Source organism: Cnephaeus nilssonii (assembly GCF_951640355.1).
Source record: "Cnephaeus nilssonii genome assembly, chromosome: 8".
NCBI lineage: Eukaryota > Metazoa > Chordata > Mammalia > Chiroptera > Vespertilionidae > Cnephaeus > Cnephaeus nilssonii.
Genome location: NC_137079.1, coordinates 85,458,808 through 85,472,050, shown reverse-complemented (window position 1 = coordinate 85,472,050; position 13,243 = coordinate 85,458,808). Strand labels below are relative to the sequence as shown.

The 13,243-nt window shown below is 38.0% G+C and overlaps 1 protein-coding gene across 1 annotated transcript in view; it reads left to right on the top strand.

The window, feature by feature from the left end:
* The window catches only part of NUFIP1 (nuclear FMR1 interacting protein 1), a 49,556-nt gene extending 36,580 nt beyond the window's left edge, over positions 1 to 12,976 (top strand). The window contains exons 9-10 of the mRNA XM_079778840.1: positions 6,207 to 6,433; positions 8,895 to 12,976. Of these exons, the coding sequence (XP_079634966.1) occupies positions 6,207 to 6,433; positions 8,895 to 9,011 (344 nt within the window). The 3' untranslated portion in view covers positions 9,012 to 12,976. The remainder of the gene's footprint in view (positions 1 to 6,206; positions 6,434 to 8,894) is intronic.
* Positions 12,977 to 13,243: the final 267 nt, after the last annotated feature.

Genomic DNA, 13,243 nt, shown 5'->3' with positions numbered 1-13,243 from the left:
GGCCTCAGTTGTTGCAATGGTTTTGTTTTATTTTGTTGCTTTTGCCTTTGATATATACTATGCATCAGTTCTGTCCAGTCATGTGTACGTATCCAAGGAAATATGTGTCATGCATGTTCCTATTTGATATTGAAATTCCTATTCATTTGATTCAGAAGTAAAGTTAACATGTGACAAAGGAAACAAATGGGGAAATGTATTGCTATTCTGGGAGAAAAAGGTAAACATACAGTGAGAGAATGGGAAGAAGAGAGAATATTGACTAATGGTATTGAAGAAAATTCTGAAAGATATAACAAAGAAAGTTAATTTCTTGTCTCTACTCTCCCTGCACCTTTGGTGGGTACAAAGAGGTCCTTTATGACAGAGATGATGATAGACTTTCTTAAATATATATAGAGTATTGCTCTTCATAGAACAGATTTACATAAATTATCTCATTTTTTAACAAAGCAGCCTGTACTTGTGATTGCATTAGTTTTAACGGTTGGAAGAAATGAATCCTTTCAAGAGTCTTTCTGAGAAGTCAGTTATGTCCAGAAGACCTGTCTTACCCTTAGAGATGATGATGAGCCAGTTTAATCTCTAGCATCTCTTTTAAGATCACTTAAAAGAGCTGTGAGTTGCCTTGGCTAGTGTGGCTCAGTTGATTGAATATCATCCCATGCACCAAGAGGTCGCTAGTTTGATTCCGGGTCATGGCATGTGCCCAGGTTGTGGTCTCAGTCCCCGGTGGGGGGTGTTCAGGAGGCAGCCGATCAATGATTCTCTCATCAATGTTTCTATCTCTCTCCCTCTCCCTCTCCCTTCCTTTCTCTAGAATCAATAAAAAACATATATTTTTTAAAAAAGAGCTGTGAGTAGGCCATTGATGTGTTGCAGTGTCATTTGCAGTTCTTAATCCAATGTTCCTATCAGTAATTCAGCATATGCTTCATGAATAAGCCTGGGTCCTGCTGTTGTGGAAATCTGACTCTTCATAGTAATTTTATTTAGGCTTTACCAACCGTGAGAGAATTCATGTGTATGTTTCGTAGGACAAGATGAGTAATCGCAATAGGAAATGTACTGAAGATCAGAATACAGAGTCTAACAGTGAATATATAGAATGAAGGGAAGATTTGAATGTAAGTGGATGAGGGTTGCAGCACTTTAATGTTGACTAGGCTAGAGATAATCAATGTTTGTGTAGTTGGAAGATGTTAAAGAAGAAAGAGTTGGGATTTAATACAAAAGATAATGTTTAGATCTATCTGTAACCGGAATTTTTTTTTTCTTTTTAAGATGGGCTCTGGCTTACTATGGTAGCTGGTTAAAAGCTACTTGAAATTTTTGAAATATAAACTACTTGGGCTTTATCAGATAGTGGCTCCTTTTTTAAATAAAAAAAAAATGAAAGTAGTATTTATCTCTTTACTCTTGTTTCCAGTGCACTGATATGAAGATGGAGTTATTCTTTAAACACATATTACATTTTCTGCTTATCAGTTGTATTTATGACATGTGATAGCAAAGAAAGCTATTACCAGATTACAGAATCCAGTAAAAACAAGCTGTGTGGATGCTTTCTTCTCTCTCTCTTAAGATAAAACATTTAATGCTTTTATACTCATGTCTTCATTTTGAGGCTACCACCTCTTTTTAACTAGAAGGAAGAAAAGAAACTGGAAGGGATCTTTGAGGTCCCACCCCTTCATTTTCAAAGAACCTTAAGCATAGAACGGATAAGCTTCCAAAGCTAGTGTGAGCTGAGCGGGTGCAAAGCCTAAGTTTAGGGCAGTGATGGGCAACCTTTTGAGCTTGGTGTGTCAAACTTCGCCAAAAAACTGAGCATAACTCGGGTAGTGTGTCACTTTGAGGAAAAAACATTATTTCGCAAATGTTTCATCCTCAGGAGCAGCAAATGTTTCATCCTCGGCATGCGTCCGCGTGTCATCAGAAGTGGCTACGCATGTCATAGGTTCACCATCACTGGTTTAGGGACTTAAACGTGTAAAGAAGCCAGCTATATTGCCTTCCAGTAAAGCCTTTCTCTGTGTGGCATTTGTTGTCTTCTTGCACAGTAATGCATAACCTTTTTTTTAAATTGGGGTGACATTGGTTAATAAGATTGTATAGGTTCAAGTGTACTTTTCTGTGATAACATGATCTGCATATTGCATCGTGTGCTCACCCCCCAAAGTTAAATCATCTTTCGTCACCATATATTTGGCCTCCTTTACTGCCCTCTGATAACCACCATACTGTTATCTGTGCCTATGAGTTTCAGTTTTGAAATCATATAGTTCTTAGCTTTTTCTGATGGCTTATTTTGCTTAGGATAATATTCTCAAGGTCCATCCATGTTGTCACAAATGGCAGTATTTCATCTTTTCTTATGACTGAGTAATATTCCATAGTGTATATGAACCACATCTTCTTTATCCAGTCCTTTATCAAAGGACACTTTTGTTGTCTCCATGTCTTGGCCACTGTGAACAATGCTGCATATATCTTTGTGAATAAACGTTTTCGAGTTTTTTGGGTAGATACCCAGAAGAGGAATTGCTGGGTCATATGGTAACTCGATTCTTAGTTTTTTGAGGAACAGCCATAGTGGTTCTACCAGTTAACCTTCCCACCAGCAGTGAATGAGGGTTCCCTCTTCACAACCTCTCCAATACTTGTTATGAACTGTCTTGTTGATAATAGCAATTTAACAGGTGTGAAGTGGTATCTCATTGTAGTTTTGATTTGCATTTCCCTAATAGTGAAGTTGAACATCTTTTCATATATCTGTTGGCTATTTGTATGTCTTCTTGGGAGAAGTGTCTGTTTCAAGTAGGCTGCCTATTTTTTAATTGGATTGTTTGTTTGGTGTTGACTTGTATGAGTTCTTTATATACTTTGAATATTAACCTCTTGTTGGAGCTATTCTTTGCAAATACAGTAAACCTTTGATTTTGTGGGCCTTGGTTTAACAAACTTCGGATTTAACGAATAAACTATCCAGTCCGTATGTCACTTGTGAAAATTAACAGCCTGTTAATTTTAAAATGCTCTTAACCAAGATTTGCTGAGGATTTGTCATATATGGCCTTTATTATATTGAGTTACTTTCCTTCTGTTCCTATTTTATTGAGTGTTTTAATCATAAATGGGTGTTGTGTCTTATCAAATGCTTTTTCTGCATCTATTGATAAGGTCATCTGATTTTTATTCGTTGTTTTGTTAATGTGGTGTATTACATTGATTGATTTGCATATGTTGAACCATCCTTGTGCTTTTGGAATGAACCCCAGTTGGTGGTGATGTGTTATTTTTTTATGTATTGTTGTATTTGATTTGCTAATGTTTTGTTTAGGATTTTTACATCTGTATTCATCAGAGATATAGGTCTTTAGTTTTCTTGGTTCATGTTATTCTTGCCAGATTTTGGTATCGGGGTTATGTTAGCCTCATAAAATGTGTTAGGAAGTGTTGCCTCTAATTCAATTTTTTTGGAAGAGTTTGAGAAGGATAGGTTTTATGTTTGGTAGAATTCACTGGTGAAGCCATCTGGTCCTGGGCTTTATTTTTTGGGAGGTTTTTGATGGTTAGTTTCAATTTCCTCATTGTTGATCAGTCTATTTAGATTTTCTAATTCTTCATGATTCAGTCTAGGAAGGTTATATATTTCTAGGAACTTATCCTTTTTTTCTAAGTCATTGAATTTAGTGACATAGTCTTTCATAGTATTCTATTATGATCCTTTATATATCTGTGATGTCTATAGTAACTTCTCTTTCATTTCTGATTTTGTTTATATGAGTCTATTCTCTTTTTCTTAGTGATTTTAGCCACAGGGTTGTCAATTTTATTAATCTTTTCAAAGAACCTGCTCTTTGTTGTATTAATTGTTTTCTATTTCATTCAATTCTGCTCTAATTGTTATTATTTCCTTTCTTCTGCTAACTTTGGGTTGCTTTTGTTTTTCTTTTTCTAGTTCATTAAGATGTAATGTTAGGTTGTTTACTTAGGATTTCTCTTGTTTCTTGAGATAGGCCTGTAATGATATAAACTTCCCTCTTAATACTACTTTCACTGCATCCCAAAAGTTTTGATGTGTCGCATTGTCATTCCCATTTGTCTCTATATATCTTTTAATCTCACCTTTTATTTCTTCACTAGAGGCCCAGTGGGGGTCCCTCGGCCTGGCCTGTGGGATCAATTCTATATTTTTAGGCTAGTGCAAATGTTGGTTTATTAAATATATCTCTTTGTTTTCTTTAATAAGAGTTGGTATAGAGTTTATAATATGCAACTTTAACTTATCACAGTTTACTTTCAGATGATGTTATAGCATTTCACATACAATTTAAGAAATTTATAACAATACTAGAGGCCCGGTGCATGAATTCGTGCACAGGTGGGGTCCAGCTGGCCCGTCCCGATAGGGGCTGATCGGGCCAGCTGGAGGGAGGGGCCGCAGGTGGTTGGCTGGCCAGCCCCACCTTTTGTTTGAACTCCCAGTCAAGGGGACAATTTGTATATTAGCCTTTTATTACATAGCATATTTACATTTTTCTCTACCCTTCCTTTGTGTTATTGTTATCATAGATTTTATCACTACAGATGTTATAAACCCCACATACATTGTTATTATTTTTGCTTTATATTATCATTATATTTAAAAGAATTTTCAAACAAGAAAACAATGTATCTTGTATTTATTCACACATATTGACTGTTTCTGGCACTCTTCATTCTTCATTTGTATAGATCCAAGTTTCAGTCTTGTCTTATTTCTTTCATAAGGATCACTTTCTTTAATTCTTTGTGGTAATCTCCTCAAGTCTTGGCAGTTATAACTCCCAATTTTAAAAAAGCATTATAATACACTAGAAGCCCAGTGCACGAAATTCGTGCACGGCGGGGGGTTGTCCCTCAGCCCAGCCTGTACCCTCTCCAATCTGGGACTCCTGGAGGGATGTCCGACCGGGATCGGGCCTAAACGGGCAGTCAGACATCCCTCTCACAATCCAGGACTGCTGGCTCCCAACTGCTTGCCTGCCTGCCTTCCTGATTGCTCCTAACCGCTTCTGCCTGCCAACCTGATCACCCCTAACCACTCCGCTGCCAGCCTGGTTGATGCTTAACTGCCCCCCTGACAGCCTGTTTGCCCCCAACTTCCCTCCTCTGCCAGCCTGGTCACCCCTAACTGCCCTCTCCTGCAGGGTTGATCACCTCCAACTGCCCTCCCTTGCAAGCCTGGTCCCTCTCAACTGCCCTCCCTTGCAGGCCTGGTCCCTCACAACTGCCCTCCCTTGCAGGCCGGGTGCCTCCCAACTGCCCTCTCCTGCTGGCCATCTTGTGTTCACATGGGGGCAGGATCTTTGACCACATGGGGGCAGCTATATTGTGTGTTGCAGTGATGATCAATCTGTATATTACTCTTTTATTAGATAGGATAGAGGCCTGGTACAGGGGTGGGGGCCAACTGGGTTGCCCTGAAGGGCGTCCTGGATCAGGTGGGGGTTCCCTTGGGGTGTGGGGCAGCCTGAGCGAGGGGCCTGTGGTGGTTTGCAGGCCGGCCATGCCCCCTGGCAACCCAAGCAGAGGCCCTGGTATCTGGAATTTATTTTCCTTCTACAATTGAAACTTTGTAGCCTGGAGCGGAGCCAAGCCTGCTGCTCCCTCCGGGGTGGCAGCCATTTCTGTGGCAGTTAATTCACCTTCTACAATTGAAACTTTGTAGCCTTAAGCGGGTGGGCCCGGCCAGGGTGTACAGAAAGCTTTGCTTCCCCTGTTGCCGCCGGCAACCCTGGCCTGCTCTCTCAAGCTCCATTCTGCCGCCATTTGTTTGAATTTGTTTACCTTCTATAATTGAAACTTTGTAGCTTGAGTGGAGGCTTAGGCCTGCAACAGCTATGGAAAGCTTGGCTTCCTCTGTTACCTAGGAAACCTTGCTCTCTGTGGCTGTAGCCATCTTGGATTGGGGTTAATTTGCATACTCACCCTGATTGGCTGGTGGGCGTGGCTTGGCTGGTGGGCGTGGCTTATGCAGCGGAGTGATGGTTAATTTGCATATTACCATTTTATTAGAGAGGATAGTAAATGCCTAGTTCTAATTAATAATTAGGCAGTATTATGGCTGGGAAAAATTATTATGGTTTTTGTTGTTGTTACCTTTTAGAAGGATAACCTGTGTTTTTGTTTTTAATCTTTGTGTTTTTTATCTCATTTAGAAACTCCCATTAAGACCGAAGCAGATGTTCTGGCGGAAGACCAGGTTCTTCATAGTGATACTCCTAAGGGACCAAATCAAGATGTTAAAGCGACTGTTAAAAATTTCTCAGAAGCCAAGAGCCAAAAGAAAAATTTCAAAAAGACAAACCCTAAGAGGAAAAAAGATTGTCACAACTATCATGCTTTATTTGAACCAAGAACACATCATCCATATCTCCTGGAAATGGTAAATGATTTTTCTTTTTCCCCTCTTTATTTTATCTTTATTTTCCCCCATCACCATTTATCCCTGCTATGGGTCTTCCATCTCCAGCCACTCCTAGACCCCCCCCACAATTATTACACTGTGGTTCATGTCCATGAGTTATTTCTCTCTCTCTCTCTCTCTCTCTCTCTCTCTCTCTCTCTCTCTCTCTCTTTCTCTCTCGCTCTTTTGTTTTTGGTTAATCCTGACTCGAGGATATTTTCCCATTGATTTTTAGCGTGGAAGGGAGGGGGAGAGACAGAGAGAGAGAAACAGATATGTAAGAGAGATATCAATTGGTTGCCTCCTATATGCACCCCAACCGGGTCAGGGATAGAGCCTGCAACCAAAGTATGTGCACCTGACCAGAATCAAACCCACTACCCTTCAGTCTACAGGCTGACGCTCTATCTACTGAGCCAAACCAGCTAGGGCTCTTTCTCTCCCCTCATCTTGTCCCCCCCCCCCCCCCATTTTTTATTTGCTTAATCCTACAATTTTCAAAACTGCTTAAAAATACACTGAGTGGCCAGATTATTATGGTCCCTGAATGCATAATAATTTGGCCATTCAGTGTATATCCTATATAATAAAAGGCTAATATGCAAATTGTCCCCTCGACCAGGAGTTCGACCAGCAGGCAGGCCGGCCAACTGCCCATGTCCCCTCCCACTGGCCAGGCTGGCCGGACCCCACCCAAGCACAAATTCATGCACCAGGCCTCTAATACACACACACACACACACACACACACACACACACACACACACACACACTGAGTGGCCAGATTATTATGATCTCTGAACGCGTAATAATCTGGCCACTCAGTGTACTTCTCTTGAGTACCTCATTTATTTGATATCAAAGATACTATAAATCGTGCACCTGATCAGTTTTCCCCTTTGCACTGGCTGATAGAAAGCTCAGGGCAAATAGGTGGTTGATCTCCGGCAAAAGTCTAGAATACTTTTGGTACCCATTTGAGATACAAATACACTGAGTGGCCAGATTATTATGTGTTCAGAGATCATAATAATCTGGCTACTCAGTGTAAAAGAATCTACGTTTAACTGATTGGTTACAAAATGTGTATTGAGGTATACTGACACTTAAAGTTTTCATTGAAAGCACAGCTAAATACACTGGCAGACTGAAAGGAGAAAAGGGGTTTTCTTTTGTGTGTGTGGTTTTTTTAATCTTCACCTAAGGATATTTTTCCATTGATTTGAGTGAAAGAAAGAAAGGGAGAGAGAGAGAAAGAAACAAACATTGATGTGAGAGAGAAACATCTGTTGGTTGCCTCCTATAGGCGCCCTGACCTGGGATCCAACCCACAACCTAGGCTTGTGCCCTGAGTGGGAATTGAACTTGCAACCTTGTGCTGTACGAGATGATGCTGCAACCAACTGAGCCACTCAGCCAGGGTGAGAAAAGGAAACATCTGTGCATTTTTGGCTTTATTCTCAGTGTGGTGTGCTAAAAAAAATCTATTATCTTTTTTCAAATTATAATGAGGAAGCAATACATCTTTTGATTCTAAGTAATGGACATGAAGCTATTCAAAGATCCAAGGCTTTCATGTATAAGAGTGATAGAAATAGAAATATTCCTAAATTTTTAATGGAGTTGTAAAACTGTTGACATTCTGTGAAAATTCTGTTTGGTTTTGCCTTGTCAGGTAAGTGCTTGTGCTGTAGCTAAAGTATTTGGTGGCTACACTCTATGAAGATTACATGTAGACACAGTTGCTTCTGATTAAATTGATCTGAAATGAGATCTCTGTTTTGTAAATTTCAGTGCTGTAAAAAGTAAATTGTATTTTTAAAATGTTTGCCTAATCGGGGTAAATTAAATCATTTTTCCACTGAAAGTTCCTATGTGATGTTTTCAAACTACGTTAATGACATTGGAAAATAAGTTTCACTTTTATCTTTTTGACAAATTACATGACTCCTTGGTTATGTACTTACTTATTCTAAATACCAGGGATTTTTAGCTTTCTTTTAATTGCAATAAGCACAAAAATGGGAAGTTATAAAAGTCCAGGAATATTGGGATTTTTAACTGTTAGTATTATTACTATCTTTATGTATCTACTTACCAATTGTATACTGTTTATAGATTTAAATTGGGGAGAATCCTGTTTAATATGATTTTTATATTAAAGAATTGCAGACTTTTAAACCTTTTTTTTTGGTCCCTTGTCAGATACTCCTAGAGAAGAACCCAAATGTTAACATTTATGCTGTTTAAAAAGCTAGATAGTTTTGATTTAAATTAAGAAGAAATGTTCTTGCATTCTTTTTTAGCAAATAATTAGTAAATATAATGTACATCTTTATTGTTCTGTGTTTTCATATGGGGAAGGCAGATAAATATTTTAGATTATATTTCTTGGATATGTTTTATTTACTAGCTAATCTCTATATTTATTGTTTTTTAGCTTTTAGCTCCAGACATTCGACATGAAAGAAATGTGATTTTGCAGTGTGTTCGGTACATCATCAAAAAAGACTTTTTTGGACTTAATAGTAATTCTATGAAAACTGAAGATGTGTAGGTGTCTGATGTTTCAGCACTCATAACTGAAGCATTTAAAATAGTGCCATGCTCAAGTTAGTGGAGGAAAACTTCTTTTTAAACTGGATTAGTCATTGAATTATAAGCTTCATATGATACTATGTTGGATTTTCAATTCTTTTCTTTGAATCTGTGCAAATAAATACACAATTGATTTTTAATACTGTGTCTTCTGTATTGTTACTGAACAAAATTGCTGGCAGAATTCTCTTTATTTGTATATATTGTATGTATTGCTGTCAGATACGGAAATCTGCTGTTGGACCAGTTAAGAATTGAGGATATTGGTGTAGTAGTAAAGAATAAAGCTTTAAAAATGTTTAATTCAGCTGAGCAAAGCTATAGGTTAGAGAGAGAGATACAGTTATTTTGTTTTTAATGCAGGAGAGAAGTATTCTTTAACTGTAGGAGGAGGAGGAAATATTTTAAAAATAAACCAGTTTAAATTAATGTAATAGAAAGTCTTGAGATTTACATTTTTAGTTTATTTCAAAGAACATTTTGAAATTCACCTATTGCCACTACTTAAGTAGCTCAAATATTGAATGTTTGAAATAGTAATATAGATATGGCCTCTGTATATATTTAGATTCAATTAAAGTGCTTGTTTTGGTATGGTTCAGAATTGGACCTTTTAAAATTTCCTCATGAAAAAGTATGTTAAGTATAGTACTTGATGAGGTTCAAATAATTTCTCATAGCAGAAACAGTTTTTGAAATAGTTACCTCAGTTTTAGGTTTAGTTAAAATTTACCCTATGAAGGTAGTAATTGAATCTTTTTAAACGTTTTAAATAAAAGTTACTGAGATCTTTTTGTCCTCTATAATACAGAGACTTTGATTTTATGTTCTAGTCACCTGTGCTTGCTTGAGTTAGAGCTCTACCCTTTTGACAGATAGCTAAAAGGGTCTAGGTTTTTAAAAATTAGTCTGTTTTTATAGTTGAAAAATTAATTTTATCTGACATTGTAATTATCGAAGTCCATGGGCCTTGCTTGCAAGAAGGAAGGCAGGAAAGCTGATAACAGCTCTCAGCCCTCTTGTTGCTCCTCTAAGTCTTAAGATGCTACCTGAATCGTGGAACACCTGTTGTGTGGCACCGTGACATCGTAGACCTGAGGTTAAAATTCATGTGTACATCAGTTTCCCAACCTTGTAACCACCACCCAGATTTTTTTATTCTGTTTTATTCTGTTTCTCCAGTAAGCCCCATATTTTGGAAAATATCTGTCCAGTACATTAATTCAGTTAATATACTTTTGAATGTTTACCTGTGCCACCACTGTGCATAGATTAAACATATAAAAATGAATAAAGCCTTGCCTGACTTTAGGAACTCAGTTTAACTTTTATATTATTCAGAGATGTTATTCCTAACCCAATTCACCTCATTAGGATGAAGTAACCAATATTATAAATTGAGCTGATAATCTAAAATATGACTTAGTCTGCAGTTTATCACTAGTTAGCATGCAAATTCCATGGGCCTTAAATACATAAATGAATTCAGACTCCTAGGCTCTGTCGTGGACCGCCGTATCTTCAGAGATGTTAACAATCATTGCTTTAAGGTGTATTGTGCAGAGGTTTATTTTCATTCTTTCTTGTTTTCTGATAAATGAAGCACTGCCTTGGCTGTGTCTGACAGTCGTTAGCTGAGGTGACTGTTGTTAATTCATTTCTAGTGGGTAATTTCACATTCAGTTGTCTGTATGTTTAACCCAGGAATTATTTAAGTGTGTTTAAAATTTCCAAGTTGGAGTGGTGGGGGTGTGTAGGGTAGAGAGGGGAGTCAGAATTTTGAGGCTGTAACATGATTGCTGGCATCCAGTATTGCTGATTAAAAGTCAGATACCAATCTGATTCTACTTATTGGTAAAGACCTTTTTTTCCCTCCTGAAAAACTTTTTAGAACTTTTTTTTGTGCTTGGAGTCCTAAAATTTCACCAGTATGTGCCTAGATATGTGGGACATTTGTTTTACTGTTTACCCCATGGTTTTTTGACTGAAGAATTGTACCATTCTTGGATTAAGGGCAATTTTGAAAATAATTTCTTTAATTGTTTTCTTTCCATCTTATCTGCTTTGTTTTTCTGAAACTCATCAAGTGAATATGGGACCTCCTAACTTGATCCTCTATCAGTTCACCTTTATTTTTTGTCTTGGTCTTTGTTCTCTGTTCCGAAAGAATTCTTCAAATGTTATCTTCTAGATCACTAATCCTCAGATGTGTCCATTACACCATTATTTAGCTTTTCTATTTAATTTTTAAGTTTAGTAATTTGTATTTTTTAATGTTTTATTTTATTTAAAAAATATATATTTTTATTGATTTCAGAGAGGTAGGGAGAGAGCGATAGAAACATCAGTGATGAGAGAGAATCATTGATTGGTTGCCTCCTGCACACACCCTACTGGCGATTGAGCCTGCAACCCCTGGCATGTGCTCTTGACCGGAATCAAACCTGGGACCCTTCCGTTCGCAGGCTGACACTATCCACTGAGCCAAACCAGCAAGGGCAGTAATTTGTTTTTAAATATTCAAGATTGCTTCTTGTTCTAATTGCTTTTTTTCATAGATGTACCCTTACATTTCTGAGGATACCTATTAGAATTTTCACATTCTTTTCTAATCCTTGAATTATTTGTGTTTTTCCCCCATTGATTGTCAACCTTCTGTTTGTTCACTTTATTGATTATCTATGCTGCTATTTGTTGTTTTTAAAGGATCACTCTTACATGTGAAAGAGATTCCCTTGATTGGTAGTTGGTGTGGATTTTCCCCACATTTGTATAAGCATTCCTTTCTCCAAAAGACGTTCACTTTGAGAAAAGGGGGCTTGTTCACACAGACCTTTGGGAATACACAGATGGGGAGTGAGCAGAAGAGCTAAGCTCTTGTCCCATCCTCACTTCCATCTCTCTGCCAAAATACAAAGCACTTTATTCTGAGGATGGTGCTCTTTTGCCCTGGGCGGAACTATCTCCCACTCTCACCAGCCATTGGCTTTGGAGGTGGGCAAGGTTAGGACTTGACTGTTGCAGCTGGGGGCCTCCAGCTTTCTGTCACTTGTTGACCTTGAGCTTAGAATATCACTGTAATTGCTTTTCCTTTCTGATTGTTGTCTCTGGGGCTGGTTTGGGCTAAGGTTTTCTTCTCTTGTTTCTTATCAGTCTCATCAGCTTTACAGTGTCCTGGAACTTCATCAGAATCACATGGAAGGCTTGTTAAAACCCAGATCACATGGCCCTACCCTCTAAGTAGGTTGGGATGTGGCCTGAGAATTTGCATTTCTAACAAGTTATCAGGTGATTTTCCTGGTTATCTGAGGGACCACATTTTGAGAACCACTTTGAGGGACTTAAGAGGAGCCTGTCAGAACCACTGGTATCCTAATATCATCTTTAATCTTGTATTCCTTCACTATTACAGTTCTTTAGTTCTTTCAAAATATATCATTTCAAGGAATTTGGAGCAAAGGAGAGAGGTAACACACTGTTTTAATCTGGACTCATAACAATCTCTTCACTCATATTCCTTAGTTTTTTAAGTAGGCATCTTTGTTTAAATTTTTTTCTCCTTTTTATGACTTTTTAAAAAAGAATTGCATTTTAGAAAATTTCAAACATATGCAAAAGTATAGAAAGTAATGTAATAATGCTCCCTTCCCAACCATCACACAGTTTTAATACTTAATCCATCCGTGGCCAGTCTTGTTTTCATATATAACTCACCCATTCCTCCTAATCCTACCCCACACACCTGAAATTATTTTGAAGCAAATACCCAGTGTCGTTTTATCCCTATATATTTCAGTACAAATCTCTAGAAGATAAAGGACTTTTTAAAACACCACATCTTTAAAAATTAATTCCCTACAGCTTTCAACTATCCAATCAGACAAATTTCTGTAACTTTTTAAAATAACAGTTAATATCATTCTGTATATTCCATTTGTGCCTTGTTTTGTATATCAAAGGTGCCATACTGGAAAACTGTATTTTGGACATATTAAAAAAAAAAAAAATCCTATATAATAAAAGCCTAATATGCTAAGTGTCCGACTGTTCGTTTGACCACCAGCACACTGACCACCAGGGGACAGACACTCCAACCAGTAGGTTAGCTTGCTGCTGGGGTCCGGCCAATTGGGACTGGGCGAGACGGGCCGGACACGCCCTGGAGCCCTCCCGCCGTCCCTCCCTGGTCTC